This window comes from Phyllostomus discolor, chromosome 2 (assembly GCF_004126475.2).
Source record: "Phyllostomus discolor isolate MPI-MPIP mPhyDis1 chromosome 2, mPhyDis1.pri.v3, whole genome shotgun sequence".
Lineage (NCBI taxonomy): Eukaryota > Metazoa > Chordata > Mammalia > Chiroptera > Phyllostomidae > Phyllostomus > Phyllostomus discolor.
In genome coordinates, this window is record NC_040904.2 from 139,853,227 (window position 1) to 139,878,608 (window position 25,382).

Here is a 25,382-nt window from a genome sequence, read left to right on the forward strand (position 1 = left end):
CATTTTAGTGACTGTTGATAATACACAATACAAAATCTTTGTCGCTTTCCTCTTTTTCTCTATCAAAACTACATGGTTTATCTAAGGCTTCATTTTTATGGAAATGTTCATTGTTTTCTATTTGTTTATTTCCATGCTCTACTTAAATAATATATCAGGAAATATCAATAGCATTTAAGCTGGCAGTGATTAAGGAAGAAACTCTTATCTGTGATGCCAGCAATGGATTCCCTCATCAGGATTCTAAGCTCTAAGTCTACTCTGAGGCCTTTGAAGTATTCATTTGGGCTGAAGCCACTCAGAGAAATGCAGCAAAATAAGTGGTTTGAAGCAAACAAAAATATAAAGCCTCAACTTTTTCCAGGCTTGCATAATCATCATATTCATTTACTTCATACCAAATTTGCCATTGTGGAGGTTAGGTTAACCAATCCTGTCTCCCCCATTTGGGTTTTTTTTTTTTTTTTTTTTTTTTTTTTATCTTCTAACAGTGGCTTCTTAGCCTACAGTTGAGTTTTCCCAAATACTTAAATATTTGACAAGCATCAGTTTTATTACTCCAAAACTTGCAATTTTTACAACAATATGACCTGTTTATTTTGACGGAAAATAAGTACTAAATTGAAAATTCATTATGACTTAGACATTAAGAGTATAGACAAAGTCCCATTTTTCATGAAGTTTACATTTCAGAAGGAAAGCTATGTATAAATTAAAAGGTTATTGGATAATGTTACTAAGTCTTATGTCCATTTATTATTTTGTAAGAGGTACATTCTCTTCATGTTCTTCACAAATAAATGAACTTCTTAATCTAAATAGCACTTTCAGCAAGATTTTTTTTGATTGGGGTTGGTATTTATTGTTTATTTGATCATTTGTTTAATAATCTAGTATATATAATATAGTCAGAACATTGCTCTACAGAAATAAAAGTATAAGATTTGTTGAGTGGTTAACACAATTAGACAAATTAAAATTATTCTATATTATTACCATACTATACTAATGTTAAGTTTAGTATGATATATCTGACACATTTTGAAATAATTTTTATCCATTCATCTAAACAGTATATTATAATAAAATATGTATGTTAAATATTATAGATGAGCATTTTTTGAACATTAGAATCAAGCTAATTGAATAATATATATATATATATATATACACACACACATAGCTAGGCAATTGAGTCATTTTTTTCATTTTTTACATTTATATTTAGCTTTTAATTTTTTTTAATTTCTGCTGGAATACATTTTTTATACCTAAAGTGTGTCTTCAAATATTTTTATTCCCCTTCAGGAATTTGCTGCACTGACAAAAGAATTAAATGCCTGTAGGGAACAACTTCTAGAGAAGGAAGAAGAAATTTCTGAACTTAAAGCTGAAAGAAACAACACAAGAGTAAGTATAAAACTACCTCTGCTTGCAATTGATTCCATATATGGTTCAGTGCCTTATCGCTTGTATGTGAATAAAAATAAACATTTAAAAACTTCAGGAAGACTTTAAGTAGACATCACTTAGAGTCTGTTGCTTAAAGTAAAGGACAATATACTACAAAACTCAAAACAAGAAGACAGGAATCCTAAATTTTACTCTTGGCTACTAACTCACTATGTTGCCTTAGGAAATGTTCTTATTCTTGTCAATCTTTGCTTTTTTCAATTTTAAAAAGAAAGGCTAAATTTTAATATAGAATTTCAAACTTTCAAATAGTTGTGCTGGAGTGAGAGACCTATACCCCACGGCTGGAGATGGGCCACGCGGTAGGTTTGAGAGAGGAGCCAGAATTTCGGTTATGAGGTACTAGGAGGGAGTGATGTGCCATTGGTGCTCCCCTCCCCCAGCAAAGTATTTATTTAAAAAAAATTTTTAAGTGTTAAAATGAAAAACCACTGGAACAGAAATCTCCTAGGTAAAGGAGGCATATCTTTTCTGTTTCAGAAGATTGTCATGTAGACTTTCATTTCTGGTATTCTGATTTTATGAAACTGACGGAATTTACTATATGCTGCCCTTGGAAACCCATGTGTTGTTTCATCTCATGACATTTAACAGTAAAATTTAGAATTTGATCAATGATGCTGTATTTTCTAGTTATGAAGTCACTGAATTTCATAAAATGTATAAGTTGCCATAGTACCCATAAATGAGAGCAGTTTTGTACTAAAGAACATTGAGAAAAAACGCTTTTGTGTGGATAGAGTTCAATTTTATATGCATTAGGTGAAACATATTTTAAATGTTAGAATTCTAACAAATGCATGCTGAGAAAATAATGTATAGTTAACATATTCATTCATTTTATGCTTGATCTTCAAGAGCAATATACTAAGAATGGCTTCACTGACAGAGAGCTTGTGCTTCTAATGAGAGGTGCCATCACTTGAACAATGAATACATGATCCAACCCAGTCTATCTCCTTATTCATCAGGGGCTCATCTCACAATAAAGAGAATTCATTCAGCGTGCACACAGGAATCGGTTTTCACTGAGACTTTGATGAGCCCGTCTTGTGGACTGCCTCAAACAGGACATAGCAAGCAGTCTTTAGTTCATGTTAGTAGATCACGTCGAAGAGCAGTCAGATTACTTTTTCTGTTTCTTTCTTCCTCTATATGTTTTCCCACCCTTGATTTTTTAAGTACACTTTAAAAAAAAAACAAATTTAAAGTTTATTTCTGCCATGATATTTATTCTGCCTCATTTCATTGTTTTCTATTTTAACACTTTTGGCTACATTCCCTGATGTAGTACATTATGGGCGGCTGAGCTCACCAGAAGTCCTGCCATAATAAATAGCAGAGAAAGGATTTGAAACTAAGGCAGAATAACTCCAGAGCCCAGACCCTTTCTCGAAACCTACCAGCAAAATTATTCAAGTTAAATCCATGAAAACAACTCCAAGATTTAGTATAACTTAGAGGAGACATTACCTAAGCATAGACCAATGTAGTACAGAGTGTGTCTTTTTCCTTGATTGTGACTAATTTCAGAGAACTAGGAGATTTGGGGACAGCATCCACACAGTTTTTTCATCAGATTACATTCCAAGAGACGCAAAAGTACATGTGGCTATCATACCTGCAAAGGAACTCAGGTAATTAAAGAACTAAAGCAAGCTATATTTAAAATACCTGTTCAGGAGTCAAAGAGAGCAAAATAGAAATATTAAGTTCTACTAGGATAATAGAAATTGGTTTTAAACATCATAATAGTTACTTTGAAAGCATGAATAAACCTGGAAAATATATTTTTTCTTTTTAAATTCATTTTAAAATTATTATTGACATACAAGGATATGTTAATTGCAGGTGTACAAAATAGTGATTAGACATTTATGTACCTTATGAAGTCATCACCACAATCTATGTAGTGCTCATGTGCCACCATTCATGGTTATTACAATACTAGTGACTATATTCCCTGTGCTATGCTACTTTATAGTCCTGTGACTATTTTTATAATTGATGATTTGTACTGCTTAATCCTCTTCACATTTTTGCCCATCTTCCAACTGGAAACCATTTTTCTACCTTCCTTAAAAGCAGTTACATGGAGGATTTTTGTTGTTGACTACGTCAAAAAAATTATGGAGATTTCCTTGTTCAAAGTATCAATTGTATGACAACTACCTAACTTATATAACCATCTCTCATCTCCTTCACCACCAAAAAAATATCCAGGGCTGAAAAATTAGATATATATTCTCTCTTCCCCATAATTCCTTATTAAATGTTGCTAAATGCAACAGTTTTATACATTTTATATAATGTTTTTCTTCTACATGTTGTCTCTTTCTTCTTGCTATAAATACCTGCTTTTTGGTCATGGAGAGAAAGCAACCAGCTAGTATTTTCTTCTCACACCTGCAGAATATTTGATTGGTGTTAGATTGTGAGAAACTTTAAAGCAGAATTGCATGTTTTAATTTCCAGGGTTCTCATAAATTGTGACTCTTCTCTTTCTACCTTGAGTGTTAACATATGGGTTGAAATAATGCACACACACAAAAAAACAGACACAAAGAGAACTTGTAAGTAGATACAGTTATGTGTTAATTTTGATTATCATCAAAAACAATAGATCAGAAAGGGCCCTCCTATTTGATATATGAATGAATTATATCTTTCTTCCAAATAGAAAGCAGAAGTTGCAAATGGAGTCGATTGAATAGAGTTTATTTAATATATCAAGTTATAATAAGGATAATTACATAATAGCTAAATTAATTATGTGCAGAGTGTTTTTAAGTCTCTCACATGTTTAACCCACTTTATTCTTATGGTAATCCCACTTTCCCCATTTCACTGATGAGAAAACTATTGTAGTAAGTAACTTGCCTCAGGCCACATGACTTCTGACACACCAGGGGAATACACTGCTCAGCCTAACCACAAGCTGTGTATTTAAGAAACCACATTCCTATTTCCTATGTCATTCATGAATCATATGTGTTACAAGGAATTGTGTTTAGGGAAGGGCAAAGTTTTTCTTTTTCTTTTTTGTAATTCATTCCCAATCTGTTCAGTAATTGATTCTTGTATCAATTGTGTAGAAAATAATGTACTAGGTATTTATTGTGATGTCTGAGCTGAAAGTTGTGGCCATTTATCATTTTGTCACTAAAGAAACATCTGATCCCCTGCCTCGGAATTTGAGTGAATGAAAAAAAAATATGAGTGAATGAAAGAAATCAAAGAAATAACTAGAGGTGCTCTTAAATCCATCTGCTTCAAGTAATTAAATTGAGTATATCCAAATAAAATTATCTTAATGTTATTCTTGGTTGTACAAAAATTATAGTAGGTATTTACATAAATATTTAAAGAAGCTGTATTATTTAATATTTCCACATAATAAAATATAGAAAAAGTGATTAAACAAAATTTGTTATTCCTAAAACTTTTCTGACCATAGTTAGACAAGTTATACTTATAAAAAATAACTTAATCTGGCTATTATTTCAACTTTTTCAAGTTGACTACTAAGATTTAGCAAGTTTTTATTTTTCAGAATTATTTGAATTAATGAAAAGGTGAAGGGAAACCAAAAATGTTAACATAGTTACTATCTTTTCATATCAGAGCAGAAAATTGTTATTGTTGTTTCAGAACTGTTTCGATTGTTTCTGTGGCCAAAGATCAAAAGCTGATTATGTTATTGACAGTGTTTAACCAGATAGTTATAGTTATATTGAGAATATAACTATTGCCTAACTTTGAAAAAGAAGTCACAATTTCAAGAGTCAGAAACAGTATAGCTATAATTTCATCTCATGGATCACAAAGTTAAAGAATTAATTGTTAATTCAAATTAAAGACTTAATTCTAAACCTATTTTACAATGCCCATACTTTTATTTTGATCTAAAGGAATTATATAAATGTTCAAAGGCACTTGCCATCATTAAAGAAAAGCTTCCCATTCTTGACAACCTGTTGACACAAGTTAATAAAATTCCTCCAATTACATTTCCTCAATGAGTAGAAAATACAGTCCAATTGAGGGGAATAAAAAAGACCCTAGCGATGAAAATGAGGTAAAGATACATATGTACATATACATGGGTGCATGTATACATATTTGGGAATGTACAATAATGGTATAAAATAAATGCACTAGTGAATAAGACAGGACATATGCCCCCCCCCCAAAGCATTGAGACTTCAATGTAGGACTTAAACATGTACCTAAGAAACATAGGGAACTGTAAACAGTATTTGAGATTAAAACATTTTGAGTGGCCTGAGCATGAAAGGAACTAGTTTGAAGTTTTGTTTTGTTTTTTTCCCAGATATTAACATTGAGTTATATGACTAGATTATAGAAGCCAAGTTGGTTTATGGGGAAGAATGTATTTCTACTTGAACACCATTTGTGATTGAAAATAACTGTGCACAAGGTTATGTCAAATTCAGATTTAAAAGGAAGATGTAAAGTTTTTTAAGCATATTTTATTGATTATGCTATTACAGTTTTCCCAATTTTTTCTCCCCTTTCTCCCCTCTCTTCCCTGCACTCCCCAACCCTCCAGCAATCCCCTCCCCCCTCTTAGATCATGTCCATGGGTTGTACATATAAGTTCTTTGGCTTCTCTGATTAGTTTTAGAAATTTAGTTCAATCAACCAAGATGGCAGTGTAGGTAGATAGACATTGTCTCCTCATACAACCAAAAGAAGGACAGCAACAAATTTAAAAACAAAAATTAACCAGGACTGCCAGAAAATTGAACTGTATGGAAGTCCAACAACCAAGGAACTAAAGAAAAAACATTCATCCAGACCAGTAGGAGGGGTGGAGATGGGAAGCCAGGGTGGAGAGAACTCTCAGCAAGTTGGTGGCGGGTGAACTGGGCAGTCCCACATTTGTGTGCAGATAAACTTGGAGGAACAACTGGGGAACAATATAGACTGTGGAACCCAGGGTTCCAGTGCAGGGAAATAAAGCTTCAAAACCTCTGGCTGAAAAACCTGTGGGGGTTGAGGTGGCAGGAGAAATTCCCAGCCTCACAGGAGAGTTCACTGAAGAGAACTTCAGGGTCCTAGAACATACACAAACCACCCACATGGAAATCAGCACCAGAAGGGCCCAATTTGCTTGTGGGTAGCAAGGAAAAGTGACTGAAAGCTGCACAGAGCTGAGCAAGTGGCATTGTTCCCTCTCAGACCCCCCCTACACACACATACACTATCATGTAGGGAGGTGGGTTGCCCCACCTGGGTGAACACCTAAGGCTCTGCCCCTTACTACATAACAGGCACATTGAGACAAAAAAATGGCCCAAATGAAAGGACAGATCAAAGCTTCAGAAAAAGAACTAAGTGACAAAGAGATAGTCAACCTATCAATTGCAGTGTTCAAAGCACTGGTAATCAGGATGCTCACAGAAATGGTTGAGTATAGTCACAAAATAGAGGAAGAAGAGGAGACTATGCAAAGTGAAATAAAGAAAAATATACAGGAAACCAATAGTGAAGAGAAGGAAACCAGGACTCAGATCAACAGTTGGGAGCAGAAGTAGGAAAGAAGCATTCAACCAGAATAAAATGAAGAAACAGAATTCAAAAAAATGAGGAGAGGCTTAGGAACCTCTGGGACAACTTTAAATGTTCCAGCATCTGGCTCATAGGGGTGCCAGAAGGAGAAGAGGAAGAGCAACAAATTGAAAACTTATTTGAAAAAAATAATGAAGAAGAACTTCCCCAATCTGGCAAAGGACATAGACTTCCAGGAGGTCCAGGAAGCTCAGAGAGTCCCAAAGAGGTTGGACCCAAGGAAGTACACACCAAGGCTCATCATACTTACATTAGCCAAGATGAAAGAGAAGGAGAGAATCTTAAAAGCAGCAACAGAAAAGGAGAGAGTTGCCTACAAAGGAGTTTCCAAAAGACTGTCAGCTGATTTCTCAAAAGAGACCTTACAGGCAAGAAGGGGCTGGGAAGAAGTATTCCAAGTCATGAAAGGCAAGGACCTACATCCAAGATTACTCTATCCAGAAAAGCTTTCATTTAAAATGGAAGGCCAGATAAAGTGCTTCCCAGGTAAGGTCAAGTGAAAGGAATTCATCATCAGCAAGCCCTTATTATATAAAATGTTAAAGGGACTTATTGAAGAAAAAGAAGAACATCAAAAATATGAAGAGTAAAATGATAACAAACAACTATCAACAACTGAACCTAAACAAAAATGAAAGCAAAAACAAACTAAGCAAACAATTAGCACAGGAACAGAATCACAGAAATGGAGATCACATGGAGGTTATCTTACAGAGGGGGATGGGGACAGTGGGAGAAAGGTACAGGTAATTAAAAGTATAATTGCTAGGCATAAAAATAGTCAGGGGGAGTTTAAGAATAGTATAGAAAATGGATAAGCCAAAGAACTTATACGTATGACCCACGGACATGAACTAAGGGAAGGGTGGTTGGATGGGGTTGCAGGGTAGAGGGGAAAAAGGGGAGAAAAAAATGGGACAACTGTAATAGCATAATCAATAAAACACATTTAAAAAAATATTATTTATAAAAAGAAGTTTAGTTCAAAAGTTTCCAGTGATTCTGTATATCTGTAGGCCTGTATGATGTATGTTTCTTTGTGTACATATATTGGTGGTGGTCATTTCAAGGGAATTCCAACATAAAATTACTGTATTTTTCAGACCATAAAATGCACCTAGGTTTTAGAGGAGGAAAATAGGAAAAACATTTTGAAGCAAAAAAATGTGGTAAAATATTTAATAACATAAATAACATAATATTTCACCAATGTAGGTGTAAACAGAACTCAACAGCATCATTAACAATTATTCCTCCCAAATTGGGGGGGGCAGTTGCATCTTATAGTCCAAAAATATGGTAATCACCATTCATATATTCCCTGCAAATTTTTGAGTGTACCCCTGCAAGCTTTATTAAAATTTAGACTAAAGTGTAGCTCCCATAAAAAATACACTTAGTAGATTGTTAGAGTCATCTTAGATGATTTTCTCTTTATTTTTAATTTATTTTCATTTGTAAGCTAAAGCCGCAGATACCTGCTATAGTAGAATATTTTAAGCCAAATGCTCCAGGCTAATTTACATTTCTTATTAAGTTAGATTCTTAAGTACTAAGCGCGTATTATATGGAATATTTTCTTAGGTACTGAGGAGTATTCAAGATAAGTTAAATTAACCCTTTAAGGAGTCTATTTTATATTGATGAAATACATTTGGTTTTGTGTACAGGTGAGAGTTCAAAGCTACCTATAACAGTACAGCTTAACTGTTTTCATCAAAATATTAACTAAGGCATATAAGAAATCTCTACTGAACTTCCATGCACAATCCTAGGACCACATTTCTTGGTCTTGTGAATGTTTCCCACATCCCCAGCCCCAGTAACATGCAGCCTCTGCTGCTACCTGTGCCTGCAATATAGGTGGATGCTCCATACCCAGCACGTTTCCTCATCTGAAGGCCTCAGAATCTGTCCTGAGCCTGTTGGTTCCGGTTGGCTGACTCTTAAGTCACATATCTGCCACCTAGTGGCAGACATGACTGAGAAATGTTTCTTGGATCCTATATTACCAGGCATTCAGAATGTCACTCAGAATGTCATTCAGATATCATTCAGAATGTGGGGAATTATTAAATATGGTGGGTAAAAAATTGGGGGCAACCACAAATGTCAAGTCTAAACTATAATCCAACTTTTACCATATGCTTTTCTGTATTAAAAGTCTAAACAATAGTAATACTGACATGCATCAACCTAACAAATAGTTATAGCATGTCTGTAGATGCCAGGAACTAAGCCAATATCCAAATACAAATATCAAAATGATCATGACAGAAATGGTACCTACCCTCATGGAGTTTATATTTCAGTGAGGAAACAAAAAGATTTAGAGAAACTGTTCTTAAGGAATTACGCATGATATGTTATGAAGAAATAAAATAAAGCAAGACATTCAAATAGAGAATTACGAAGGCTGGGAAGAGGAGAGACCTATTTTACACAGAGTAGTGAGCAAAATTTTCTTTGAGAGGATGATAATTAAACTGAGATTAAAGAATGAGAAAGAGCTGGCCAACTGAGGAGCAAAGGCAGAGAATTCCAGGCAGAGGATTCAATATGTGCAAAGGCTTGGCATATTGAGGAACCAAAAGTAGGCTGGAGTGGTTAGAGCATACTTTGTCAGAAAAAGACTAACACCAAATGATGCTGGAAAAATAAGCAGAGTACAGTTCATACAATTCCAACTACATGAAACAGCTTGGATTTAACCAATACAGGCATGCATCTATATAATTCAAGAGGAGAAAACCATGAATAAAATCAGAGGTTGATGAATAAAGGGAAAATTCCTTGAAATATTAATAATTGTGCCATCTTCATATGGAATTTCTATTACCATTTTGACCCTTAAGTATGACTTCTCTCTACTGATCTATATAAGTTTAAAATCTCAGGTATTTGTGTTCTTTTGTGCCAATGGCATGGCCAAGTTTTCTGACACTTGGAACCATAATTAGAAACAGTAAATGTAGAGAAATTAACTTACTAAGCACTAAGAAACATGATACTAATATGTGACACTAAATCTAATAGTGGCGTTGTAAAAACCAGAAATTTTCATTATAGCCCTGGCTGGCATGTCTCAGTTAGTTGGGCATCATCCTGCAAAGTAAAAAGTTGGTTCAATTCCCAGTCAGGGCACATGCGTGGGTGCAGGCCAGGTCCTGGTTGCGGGTAGGTGAGAGGCAACCCATTGTTTCTCTCACATATCAAGGATTCTCTCCCTCTCTTTCTCCCTCCCTCCCCTATCTCTAAAAATAAATAAAATCTTTTCTAAAAAAAATTTCATTACAGTGTAAGCTTTAGGAAAAAATCCTGAAAAAAAAAAGAATATCATTCTGTTTCTTTCTTTCCACCCCAGTATCTTATATTTGCTTTTTCTTGTTTGAGTAACTTCTGCTTTATTTTGCATAAACACCATTTGTTAGCCTCTGATTTCACCATCCTTCTAAAAAGCTCTCCTATAAAACAGACTGGTCATGTATTGTTCTTCTGTGGTAACATTTTAATACTGATAACCTGGTAGTTTTATTATTATTATTTTCTTTACACGTGTCTTTGTTTTTAGTGGCAAATCTCTTATAAAACAAAACAAAAGTGAATCCCAAGTCACAAAACATTTCAAAGCAAAATTTCTCCAGGAAAGAACATAGAGTCTGGAACATAATTGAAACACTATCCACTGGACTTTTATCTGTTCCTGACGTGAATCTGCCCCAGTGACTACTCTGGGCAATGCAGGTTCTAGACTACTCAGTTTAAAAATGATGTACACTGAAACTAATATAATATTGTATGTCAGCCTTAACTGAAAAATAAAAAAGGATATAAAAATTGTCCTCTAACTTTTTTTCCCAAAATGACTATTGCAAATGTCGGTTTCTGTATTCCAGTTGATTGCATACATTTTTCTATGACATAATTTAATAATAATAGAACATATAATCATTAGTGATTATCACCATAGTTACTAGAGCAGCATGTGATTATGATTATCACTGTAATCAATATACAACATGTGATTATTTATCATTATAATCACATTTAAAGCCAGGTGATGATTATGCTCATTTCCTTCTATTAAACATTTTTAAATAACCAAATATAAATGAAATTAATTTGTCTTTAAACACTGTTAACAAGATGATCATACATTATACAATATTTTTTAATAATTTTCATATTGGATCACACATATGTTGTGTTCTACTACTGAATTCATACTGAAATGACTGCATTATCTAAATGAGTGCATAAAATTAGCATTATATTTTTAAATTCAGTAACTTGTTATGTGATAGCAATGAAATTTACCTTTAATGTATTTTATGAACCTTGGTTTAGATACAGGTTTGTACTTCTTTGCTGCTGACCTGTGTTATAATCTGAGGTTATCATTAGATATTATTTAACCTTCAGTCTGTTAAGGTTGAAGTCACTTATAAGTATTAGTGACTTGTATCTATCTATACCATAATATATTTTCTGTTAACCCCACAGCTGTTACTGGAGCATTTGGAGTGCCTTGTGTCTCGGCATGAAAGGTCCCTGAGAATGACGGTGGTAAAACGGCAAGCCCAGTCCCCCTCGGGAGTTTCCAGTGAAGTTGAGGTTCTCAAGGCCCTGAAATCTTTGTTTGAGCACCACAAGGCCTTGGATGAAAAGGTGCAGTATTGTAAAAGGATTCTTACAATTTTATGTGTCAATTCTACTCCAAAAAATCTAATTTAAAAAAATTTATCTACTAAATGGAAAAAGGTAGAGTATTGGCAAAAGTTTTCAGCTTAACTGTCTCTTCGCTGAGGATCACAGCAGCTGTGCTCCTCGTCTTCAGCCATGATGCACCTGACTCCTGAAGTCCATCAGTTCAGAGGGACATATTTGAGTTATAGGAGAGTCATTTTTAACAAATGCAACAGTATTATTGTGTGTATATTGGTAATATTCATACCTCTATCTTTTTAGTATCACTGAATCTATGGCTTATTGAGTTAGACTTCTGTTATGGTACATTACGGTCCTGTTCCAGAAAGTCAATTGAAATTTAATGTTGTCATTTAGCCTCTCTCTCTCCCCCCCCACCCTCTCTATCTCATTTTCTCTTCCCCTCCCCATCTCTGAAATGTGTGTATATAGATGCCAACACTGGAAATTATTAATGAGCAATTAAACATATTTTGAGGTATATATTGGAACAAATCACTTTTTAGTCTCTAATATCATAGTTATGAATTCACATTTTTAAGTCTCTGCATGTCAACAGCATAAAGTATTAGTAGAAAAACCTACTTTAGATCTTCTTGAAAACAGCTATAAATTCCTTTCAGCTATTCCTCTGATATGTTTTACTGACATAAATAAGCCAATATGATGATAATATCCTTTGCAGATGAGTAAGGCTTATGACATGATTTCCATTTTGTAAATTTTAAAGAATGAAAATTTTAAAATTAATACAACTTTAGGACTTTGTAGAGTGGGAATTGGGTCACTTCATTGTAAAACATCTGACAAGCTCTGAGCATTAAAATCCAAAGTAGGGATTATTACAAAGTGATAGGTTTTGACATGCAGACACTGTAGCTCTATTTAATGTTTATTTGCATGTATATTTTTATCATTGGTCTTTCAGCTGTTCTTTGAGTAGGGGATTATATGGAGTGTGTTCATAATGACAACTATAATTCTATCTTCCATATTATTAAGAGGAAATTATTTTAGTTCTCATTTTAGCTATGAGAGGCAACTAGTTTATAAATAATTTTGAATAAAGCCAAATGAAATTATATAAAGATCCCGGATAAATATAATATTAACTAATATGGCTTATCAAGTAATCATTTAATATACTTAATGTTGTTTTATATTATATCCCCTTTCTTATTATAAAAGTACATTGTTAAGAATTTTCAAGCCTTTATAGAATATATGTTATGTGTCAAATTCCTTGGCAGGCATTTGTCACACAAAGATAAATAATACATTCTTTTTACAACTGAGGAGTTTATAATTAGTGTTGGACATTCACATGTCAATAACAGGCACTGCTAAGAAGAGATATGTACAATGTGATATGTAGTCACAGAAAAAGTTAGTACTTTTTTTGCTTGAAAATGTGACAAGAAAGTCAAGAATGTATTCACAGAGGTGACATTTGATCTGGGTACTTAAAATATGTCAAGGTTTTTTGAGCAGAGAAATATACTCTAAACAATATGAACAATATATAAAATAACCCAAAACTATAAGAAGAGCATGGCCTGTTCAGGGAAAATTTAACATGACTTGAATGAAAAAGATACTTGACAATGTGTGGTTTGGGATGCTCCCTAGAAGCGCCCCATACTGTTTAAATGAGGAATACCTTTATGAAGGAATGAATAAAAAGCAATAAACAGCTTTTAAGAGAAACAACCTGATGGGTATGAGTACATTTAGGAAGAAAATGGTTGTCGTACAACTTAGTATGTAGAGATGATTGCTATAAGTTCAGTGAGCATATCATAATTAAAAGAAATATTTCTTACTATAGCCCCAGAAGCTGTAACAAGGTATAATAACTTACCAGTGGTGCCTTGCATACCAGTGAGTTTAGGAGCAAATGAACTGATTGTCAACTAAGTAATGATGAACATCCTAAAGAACAACTTTTATGACTTTGGGCTCTGACATTGGATGGACATGTATGAGTGGCTTCTCTAAGCATCTTCTTCTGAATGAGGAGAGAAAAATAGCAACTACCTCATTGAGTTATGCAAATTAGATATGACCTGACATGCAAAGCTCTTAGCCCATGCTTAGCATATGTCAAGTGCTCAGTGAATGTTAATGAATATTACTATTAATATGCATGTTTCAATATTAACAAAACTTTCAAACTATGTAAAAATACTGTTATCACTGTTGATTCTCATGCTTGTCTTAAATAGTATTTCATTTAGTCATTGAGGAATTACTATGTACCTAAGCAACTTTATAAATAAGTTTCCTAAGAATAGCTCGCAGCTTCTCATGATGGTAGGAATGGAAGAGGAAACAGATGTAAAACATATAAATTCTAATTTGAGCTATGGATAATATATTCCAGTTTAAATAGAAGATCAAATGAAGATGCAATTAACCATACCTCAAGGGCAAGAAACTACCAACTTAATCACACAGGGCTTAGAACCCCTGAAGAGTTAAATACAGGGGAAAAGTCTGAGCGTGCTCTGGACAGCACAGTGACTGGCAGTCTTCATTGCTGATGCCCTTATTTATACATCCACTGAGTTGTAGGGTGGAAGTTTTACAATTAGCTAAGACCAACAGTAATTTTGAGAGCACTCTCCATCACCAATTCTGTGGGCTGGAAGAAATGAGAAATATATATATACTTTGTTATCACTCAGATATCATTGACTATTTTTTAAAATAAGATATGTATGGGAACTATAGCAAAAATATTAAATATATATACATTTTCCCTTTTTTTCTGTGATCTAATATCACAGTGCCAAAACTGTATTTGAACTTCTGGTATTCAGAAATTTTTTCACAAATGTTGTCATGGGATTGAAAATTCCAAAATGAAACCCTGTCAATGACTTAATTTTTATTTCAAACATATGCATATCCCACAAAAGTTTCCTTTCATTCTGAAACAGATTTGTCATGTTTAGGGACATATTTTAATTCCCAGGAATAAAATTTCTGTGGTCTTGAAACATCTTTTGGGAAAAAAATTACTTTATTTTTATATAATTATGAAGAAAATAAATATAACATGAAGTTATATATCAAATATTCTAGCTTTACATAAACTATGTGGGGGGTTCCACTATAGCTATACAAATAAGTACTCAATATGTCTTAAAGACTATGCAGAAACTGATTAATTGAACATGATTAAATAGTAAGAAAAAAACAGAAAAAATTAAGTATCGAGACAAAGCTGTCAACTGTGTACTTACATTTAGGGGAAGAAAGCAAATCCAAGAAGAAAAATAAAGATAATTATGACATTCCCCTGATGCTATGCTCAGAGCAAAAAGCTAAAAGGCTTATCAAAAATACTATTTTTCCATCAGTGGAGTTCCAGCTATGAACACAGGGTAAACTATCAGTGTCCTTTAAACCATGGACAAGTTACCCTCTTGTCCTACCCATTTTTTCTTACTAAGTTTAGCTGAAATTAGTGCATAATGAATTAAATACATTCTCATATAAATGTGAATAAAATTTCATATTAGAATGTACTGATACATGAGCAATTTTACATTTATAGCATTAATTCAAATATATATTTATAACTTTTTATTTTCTTGTAAAAACGGCTTCAGATTCATTACTTTGTAAATGATATAATCTCAAGTTATAAATGCTATTCTAAATTGATTGAGGGGTAACTCAATTTTCTTAAAGACTCAATATAATGAAAATATACATGTTTAATTTGTGGTAAATAGGAAACAGTCTCAAACAGATTCTAGGATTTTCAGTTGAGCAAAGAAAATCAGGAAGATATTTTAACCTACAAGATAGCCTGGTTTCAGTCATTTCTTATATGATTTGAATAACTCTTTTAGAAACATTCCAATGTGTTAGCATATCTTTTAGGAAGTGGGGATAAAACTTTACAACCATCCTCATTAAATATCAAGCACATCTCCTAACATTTTTACTCATATCTTTGTTCCACATATCAGCAGTCCTACTCATTTACCTGCCTTGGGGAAATAGGAAGATTTGTTTTTTTGGCATCTACCCAAGATGTTCATTAAAAAGTATTCCCTAAGTCAAATCACCAAAAAGTTCCTTCCAAGTAGCTCTTGTTCAGTCATTAATAAGAGCTAGTTTTATGCATTTTTAGGTACATTTGGATATTTGTCCAGCAGCACTGGTACCTGGCAGTCTGTCTAGCACACCGAGATATCATGGAAGAATCTACAGAATTGTCTTTGATATTAAATATCCATTTATGTATCTATATTAACAGTTTTTGGAGAATTTGAGCATAATGAAATACAATTAATGTTCAACTCCACTCAGACATTTATTCTTTATTATTCAAGATTATTTCAGGAATTCAGTGCACCCAGTCACCTGAATATGTATCAGATATCATTAGACAGTACAAATATGTGATTGATATTTTTAAAGAATGTCAAATTACATTCTAGATTTATCTAGTGCTTTTTATTTGTTTGCTTATTAGAAAATAATGTTATAACTCCAATTTAATATTATGTGTTTCATATAATATTTAATTTATATTCTCCATTAACTCTTACAAAGAGAAAAATACCATTCATTAAAACACACACTATATGAATTACCAAGATTATAATAAATTTAAAGTTTATAAATATAATTATATACTAAAATACATATTCACTATTCAAATACTATAACATTCCCATGGGAAAATCTTTGTTAATTCATAAATACTCAAAACTCACCATAAATTACATCTTAAGTTGAAGCTATAAATTTTGTTTTTTTTTTTTTCTTAAGGAAAATTAAACTGCTGTAGTCATTCATTTGAAATCAGTCAAATTTATTTTTCTAAATTTTCTTATAAATGTACTTTTACATGATAAAAATATTTACTTTTGAATAAATGTAATATAGAGCATATATAACCATGTAATAAATATAACAATTTGAGAAATTCTAAGAAAGCAAAAATAAAACACTGAGTTTTACTTGTTTATGAAACATTTGTAAATCATAATTGTTTTCAAACTAAATGTGCAGAGTCTTTAGTTCTATAAAATATAAGGTTTGACCTTTGGTATCTGGAAGCTAGCTAGGAATTCCAGAACAATTTACTTTTGAATTCCTTCATAGCACTGTAGACCTCTAATCAATACAAAGCATATGAGCCACACACAGCATATTTTAAAGTCTAAGAATCACTTCCTCTTAGACAAATCATTTGTGAAGCTAGATAGTCAATGCCAGATGCAAACAGATTTATTATTTTAGAGAAATAGAAAGTTTTCCTGCTTACTTTTTATGCTTAATCAGAGACCATTTTTCAGATGAATTTATAATATACTTTTGAACTTTGCCTCCACTTACCATGAATCAGAATTGAGAACAAGATGGGTATACCTCCAACTCCACGGGAAAATCTATCCGTGACCTACTAAAAGGACTGACTTACAAGGAAATCTTTTGACACAGTGAAACTATGAGGTGACAATGTATTGCTGAGCACTTAGGACTATAAATAGTTGAATAATAGCCCACTGTGACTGTCTCTGATAACACTAATGGTGGATTAACAGCTTAACATGCATGGGATGTACATTACGGCACATATTATATTTCGGTTTTTCTTCTAGGTAAGGGAACGACTGAGGGTTTCTTTAGAAAGAGTCTCTGCACTGGAAGAAGAACTAGCTGCTGCTAATCAGGAGGTAACACACCAAACTTTCTCCTCTTTTGAGGTGCAATATAGCTAACATAGTATCTCTCATGTTGTACGTCATGTTTATCAAAACTGTCACAGAAAAGTAAATTACATTCTGTATATGCCACTGGACAAGGCCTCTTGCCTCTGGTGCCAGAGTCATGTGTTCTCATTTCTGGTGTTCTCATCTGCCAGGGACAGGCGAACGGAAATTTGAGAAAGGCTAGTGACCTGTGAGCCAGTGCGATGGGGCTTCCAAAGGCCTGCAGTCAGAATGCCGGTCCTTCTGGGAAGGAAAACACAGCTCCCAAGTTGGAAAACATGTACAATGTCTGTTAGACTCAGAAAACGTTACAAATAAAGCTGATTCCTTGGAGATATAAATATATTTTTCCCTGAGGTCCTTGTTATTCTTATCTTCTAAAAGCATGGTATCCATGTTTAGTGGCATCATTGAATCCATTTCTTTTGATCTCATTCATGACTCTAAGGAAGTATTTTATTTATGGTCTCAGATTTAAAGAGTTGTCTTTCTTTAGAAGATTTTTTTCTTTTTGTTATTAGTGGATAAATGAACTTGGACATTAGGATATATAACAAATTTATAAATATATATAACACATTTAATCTGTGTAGACCACTAAAATAGCCTCTCTCTCTGTCACACACACACACACACACATTTTATTAGTAAGGCTATTTTTTCAGTTTATTCCAGTAATGTAAATATTATTACTAGTAATAGACCTACTAAAATAATTCAGTAATTATTGAATTACTTAAATAACTAAAGAAGTGGGAGGTTAATATAATGAATTATATATTATAAATGAATTCTTAACAAAATAATATTTATTAATAAAATAATTCTACAGACATGAGCAAATTCACACATTTTTCAAACAGGCTAAAAATCTTATCCAGTACAAACTCTCTGTTCCTTAAAATAAGCTGAGGCAACTGAGAAAGTTTACATATGCTTTTGTTTGTTCCAGGTTAACAATTCAAACTTTAGAAATAATTGATTTAACTACAGGAAGAATTAGTTCCGTGTGAATTAAAGGCTAGCAGTAGTAAAAGCATAAATGGTGTCACAACAGTTTAAAATGTACCCGATAGTTTCAACAAAGGGAAGAGAGTGGTACTTCCTAGTAAAGAGCCTGTGAGATAATGGGTAATGACAAAAGGAACTCAGTCCTTCTATGAGAGAGAATATGCAAATTATCTGTAAAGTGAATGTGCTTATTCTTAGAATGCACAAGAAGAAAATATTAAGTGTTTGTATTTTATCATTGTTAATTTTGACTTTCATGTGTGTGTATGTTTATTTTGGATGAATCAAAAATATTTTATTGATAAGGGTAAACAAACTAATTTGAAAGTCTTGCCTAATATGGCAGTGATAAAGTTTCTATTCATCATAAACAAAGGTGTAATGGGACTTCTTGACTAAAGTATTTATGCTGAATAAAAATGTTCCATACATTCAAGTGAGGCTCTGAAACTGCTCCAGAAATGGCAACTCAATAGTCCAGTTGCCTATACCAAGGGAAAACAGCGATTGAGAACAAAAGAGGAGAAAAGATGCTTGACTGCTGTATTCAATGCAGTTTTAGCCCTGAAATATTACTACAGTCTCCTCTAGGCAGTATGGCACAGAGAACGCTTGCACATAGATTAAATACATTTTGAATCATTAAAATTACCCTTAAAATACTATAGCCTTTCTGAATGCTTTTGGTTTTTTTTTAATTATTTATATAAATAAATGGAGAGTAATTATATACCCATTAACTTCAATATATTTTGTCATTGTTGTTCATTATGATTAATATCCATGGGACTTAATCTGAATTCTTACTTAGAATGGCACAGATCCAGCAAAAAATAAATAAAATAAAATAAGTCTCTTAGTTTTCTAATAATAAATCATCTAAAAATCATTAGTGACTTTTAAAGAAAATACACAGGAAAAAGTCAGCTCTTCTTAATAATGCTATTATTTACTTCACAATGAAATACTAAAAAAAATCAGAAGACACAGTTTGAATTCTTGATTCTCTATAGTCACAGCAAATTGTACAAGAAATTTCTGTAAGTAGGGCATCATTTACTGATGATAACAAGATACATTTAGAAACCTGACAAAATCAGTTTAGAAAAATTCATGCTATTGGCAGCATTAGAAAGAGGAACTACATAAAGTTTGGATATTAGAGGAAGTAATTGAAGAAGGTATTTTGGAAAATAAATAGAAAAATTTTCTTATTTAAAAAAGGAAAATTTATTTAAGAGCACATTCTTAAGAGCCAAATAAAAATATGTAAGATAGACAAAAATAATCAGTTATTAGAACAAAATTCCTGAAAATGACTAAATGAACCAGAGTTAGAGGAAAATTTCATTTAATGCTTCAGATTTTAGATTAAAATTATGATCTATTTACAAGTATCCCTTATAAGTCAAATCTATTTGTTTCCTGAGTTCATACGGCAAGCTTGGAGAGTGAGGACACCACATTGTCAGAACCTATCTGGTTCCTGAATTTCTGGTAGTGAAAAATGACAGTTCAGATAGCCAAAACTTTATCCAAACATTTTCTGAATTATTTCCCTTTCTGCATGCAGAAGGAGAAATCAGTGCAGGGGTTTAGGCTGCAAGTGTTACCTTGATGGAGACACATATGCATATAACAGTATATATGTAAGTGCATACACAGAGTCTAAAAGATAATAGAGGTTATCATCATTACATTATGTTAATAGAATTTATTCCATTACCTGAGTCCCTTGATCTCTCTGTGTCTCTTGTCATTTCTTCCTCATCCCATTCTCACAGATGGTTTGGGAGTTACCTCCCTTAATACCTTTTCTCTATATAACCTCTCCTATGGAGGCTTCATGCATTTCTCATCCATCCAAGCCTTCAACCATGACTTCTATGGAAAACAAACCAAATCTACAGCTCAAAGTTCATTTTCTCTTCTGAGCTGCGCAGATTTTAAACACTGGTTTGGCATTGCCACCCAGCTTTGATAATGGTTACATGGATTGTTCTCTGCCACTGGTGTCCAGCATGGGAGTAAGGGGAGACTAAAATTCAGTTCAGGGTTTGCTAATCAAGATACACACCTGCAGGGCTGTAACCACCTACTGGGATAAATTTTTCTAATATATACAAATGAACCACATGCACTGTTGGGCCTGAATCTCTACCTAGTTTTCCCAAGTGTGCCTTAGATTCTCTATGGCACATGGATGCAACGAAATAAGTAGCATTATAAAAAAAGAATATGAGACACATATATTGGGAAAGAACTCCAAAACAGTCAACTTTACAAAAAGAAAGAAGTTGAATACTATGATCCTAATTTTGTACAAACACAAATAATACATTATTGTGAGATTAGAAAATAAATTTTATATATAAATACAAACCTGTCATTATTAGTTGTCTCAGGCATTTGTAAGTATATATACTATTTTATAGCATTTGAATTTTAAAAACTTTTTGTTATATTGTAAACAAAACAATAAACATTTTAGAGTGAAATGGTATTTTCCTTGGTCATTCTATTAATCACTTAATAATAATAATAGCTAATATTTACTGAGTACCTTACACCTCAAGGCATGGTGCTAAATACATATATATCAGCAGAATAATACTGGAAGTTATGTACCACTGCACTACAGATAAGCCCAGAGAGGTTATTTCTCCTAAAGTGACACTATTCTCTCCTACATGAAAATGTGCTTGTCTTTGAATTTGTTATAACTCTCTGGATTCAGGCAGTTCCAACCATATATTTAACTGTTTCCACAATCTACCCCCCCCAATCCATTTACTCTTATCTTTTTCTATATACATTGAAACCACCATAATTCAGGTCTTCATTATTTCACACCTGGGACTTTATAATAGAGTTCTGTCTGTTCTTATCTCCTATCCCTTCCTACTAAGTTATCCTTCAAAATTAAACTTATTAAATAAAACCTCAATCATATTGACTAGCTTATAACATATTCTGATATGTAATATATGTAACATATACCATATTATGTTAATCCCATAATATAATGTACTATATTAATATGTGTATAATAATATATATTATATAAACCTTTAATATATACTCAAGAACCTCTCCTATGGTCTTACTTACAAATCCAGTTTTAAGTCCCATTACCCCTACAGGATCTGACTAAGGTCTTGTTAAATAATTGTATTCACAGTTTTTGAAAGCAGCTAACATTTATCCTCTAAATCTTATGCTAATGTCTCTCTTGGGATGCTTCCACAAATCCAGTTCACCTATTAAAATTATCCTTTCCTATTGAAACTCAAGTTCAGATACCATCATAATTTTAATGAAATATTTTATTATTTCTTCACAATAGTCATTGCTCCTCAGTTAAATAAGCGTTAAATAGCTAATGCTTATTGTTTCAGCACTTAGTATGACTGTTCTACAAACATTAGGGTTAATTAAATACCTACCTAACCCTAGGTTGTTGGTTCCCTGAGAAAATGAACTGCATCTTGCTCATTTGTATTTATTTCACTCGGTATAGTGATATTAACCTTGTGGTCAATATGTATTTGTCAACTTTCATTGTACAGAGTTTGTTGTGACCAGTGTTTTCACATGGTTTGTTACCTGTTAATAGAGTTTGAACAACCTTAGGCATGCTAAATAAACAACAATACATTGATTCATATGCATCAAATTAATAAGATGTTTGTTATTTCAAAGTATAATTATTGAGTGACTATCATATTCAGAAAATTTTGTATCTGACAGAAAGAAATAACAAAACATAATATAAGTGAAGAATTATGCAAATTTTTGTGTAATTTGCCCTCAAGTGATGAAGATAAATATATAAACAGATACATAAAATATAATTTAGTGCAAAACTAACTAAATGCAAAATTGGAGCCTAAACAAAGTACAAAAGAGCAGAGAGGAGAAGGGTATACTCTAAACCAAAGGGTAAGAGAAGTCTCACCTTTGAAGGAAGACTATGATTAACTTCAAAATTGGTCAAAAATGTTTCAAGCTGAGGAACCAGTATGATTAAGAAAACCTGAAGTATTATTATTCAATAATAATGAATGTTGCTGTGTTGTTAGAATCAAGTTGTAAAAAATATAGAAGTGGATGGTGGAGAGATTGATAGGACTCAGATTTTAGTGAGCCATGCATGCCATGATCAAAATTTGTAATTCATACTTTGTGAAATGACAAAGCATTGAAGGTGTAGTTTTGCTTTAGTTTTTGTTTTGTAAAGTGAACACCACTAAAAAATGTGTTTGTTTTGATTGTTGACACTCTTACAGATATCCCGTTCCCCCCAATTTCCCCCTCCCCACCAATCCTCCCCCAACCCCAGCCTTCACTACATTAGTGTTTGTGTCCATGGGCTTTGCACATATGCATATATGTTCTTTGGCTAATAATCTCTTGCCATCCCCCTTACCTCCCTCCCCTCTGAGATCTATCAGGCTATTCCTTATGCCCATGCCTCTGGTTTATTTTGTTTGTCAGTTTATTTCATTCATCAAATTCCACATATGAGTGAAATCATGTGGTATTTTGTCTTTTTTTGACTGGCTCATTTCACTTAGCATAATAGTACCCAGATCCATCCAGCTGGAAAGTTGACATAATCCGATATGGCTGGTCAATGTGATGATACGCTATGTGATTTTGATCATGACACTTCAATAAACACTTATTGAGCATATTAATCAGACATTATGGTTCTTTTCATCAGACATTATGTTCAGTAATGGGTATAATTATGTAATAGTAAAGTTCATATTAATAAAGCAACCATTCATCTCTTAAGTCTAGTATGGGAGACAGACATGGTAAAAAAGTAAGTAAAATAGTGAGTTATTTAGTGACCAGTGTTTCAGTTTGGGAAGATGAGAACATTTATGAAGACTGATGGTGGTGATTTCGCAGAACATGAAGGCCCATACCACCCCTGAACTGTATACTTAAAATGATTAAAATAGTAAATTTTATGTTATATACACTTTACCATAATAAAAATTAATTATAATACAATATGACTAATGTGAAAATGAAAGTAAGTACAAGGTTTAATAAGTACAAAGTTTACATACTTTTTTTAGTATTATAAAATAGAGTAATGAATTAGGAAAAGCAGAAGGTATTAAAAAACATCTTCCTAGAGAAATTATGCCATTTGCAACAACATGGATGAATCTTATACTAAGGGAAATAAGTAAAGCAGACAAAGACAAATACTGTATGATATCACTTCTATGTGGAGTGTAGAAATGTAAACCCCATACAAACAGAGTAGGTTTGTGGTTGTCAGGGATGGGGAGGTTGAGGGAAATGGGGAGATATTGGTCAAAGGATGCGCACTTTTAGTTACAAGATGAATAAGGTTAGGAGATTGAATGTACTGCATGGCGACTATAGTTAACCATATTACATTGCATACTTAAAATCTGCTGGGAGTAGATCTTAAATGTTCTCACCACCAAGAAAATAAAAATAAAAAACAAAACAGTAACAATGTAAGGCAATGGCTATGTTAGCTAACCTTTTGTGGTAATCATTTCAGAATATAGAGGTATATGAAATCACTACATTTTACACCTTAAACTTATGCAATGGTATCTGTTAATTAGGTCATGATAGAAAATTTTTTAAAGTATTCCTAGAGAAAAAAAAATTACCTACAATATGGAGGGTGACTAAAAAGAGATTATCAAATGGACTTGGATGAAGAGAAGGGAAGCAGACAGGAGTAAGGGGAGGGAAGAGATGGCAGACAGGCAAATCTGAGTTAGAGAAGGCTAGGGTATGCATGGACCCTCTCCTGTAGAAAGTGGTGTGCCAACTAAGTTTTTAAAGAGGGAAGAGATATGATCATATGTTTAATTTTGCAGATCAATGGTAATCCAAAAGTTAAGGGTAAAAAATACATAGGATGTAAAGGGACAGTGTTTACAATTCAGACTTTTAAAATTTCTTGAAAGTAACAAGGGCTAGTGTTAGAAAGTATTGAACATAGGGTAGAGGTATTATCCTTTCTGGCATTTTTAATGTTCTTTTAGTAATGGAGAATACAGATATAAATGAAAGAATCAAAGTAGTATTGTGTGTGTGTGTGTGTGTATAATAAAAATTTGCTTTTACTTTTGCCTCTTTGAATAGCCCACACAGCCAGATTGTATTATTAGCACTGAATACATTTTACAGGTCATGATCCTAAAAAAAGTGAGCACAGATTATTTAGACACAGAAAAAACAATAACATCTTTATTCCTTGCAAAGGATTTTTGTTGCTGCTTAAAATTGGAAACCACAAAAAATGTGCAGTCAAAGAAAATGAAAAGAGAAATGAATAGATTATATCCTAACAATGAGTTCTCCTTTAGAAGAAGCCTGTATACTTTAAAATTATTTAATTAAGCCAGACAAGTGGATTATTCAGCAACTACAGTAAAAAATCAATCTACAGACTAATTTTCAGTGAATACACAGGAGTGCTTATTTTAAAAATTTTTCTACATGATTACATTATATATAAAGAGAACTGGTATATATAGTTGTAGGCTGAACTATGTTTGTATATTCTATATTTGTTTATTCCAACAGCTTAACTTACTAACTTTCATGAGACTTTTCTTAAGATTTCACTTTACCTCATCTGCAATCAGCCTTATCCCTGAAGTCTAATTTCTTAAGAAAAAAATAAAGAACTTTCAAAGGCAAGTTAAGTACTTCACACATCAGAATAATATCAGATCAAGACAGTGGGAGGAGGTAGAGGCAGCAAACGTGTTTGTTGGGATTTTAGGACCACAGATGGACCACGGCTATTGCTTTAAATATCCTTCACTATTAGTGACCTCAACAATC

At 32.9% G+C, this 25,382-nt stretch overlaps 1 protein-coding gene across 19 annotated transcripts in view; it reads left to right on the plus strand.

Annotated features, from left to right (window-relative positions):
* Nucleotides 1-25,382, plus strand: part of PPFIA2 (PTPRF interacting protein alpha 2) — a 461,362-nt gene that overhangs the window by 265,143 nt on the left and 170,837 nt on the right. For 17 of the 19 annotated variants that reach the window (XM_028532610.2, XM_036018625.1, XM_036018632.1 and 14 more), the window contains 3 exons: nt 1,309-1,410; nt 11,572-11,736; nt 17,403-17,477. In XM_028532610.2, coding sequence (XP_028388411.1) covers nt 1,309-1,410; nt 11,572-11,736; nt 17,403-17,477 — 342 coding nt within the window. The remainder of the gene's footprint in view (nt 1-1,308; nt 1,411-11,571; nt 11,737-17,402; nt 17,478-25,382) is intronic. The other 2 variants (XM_036018626.1, XM_036018629.1) reach the window with 1 other exon arrangement.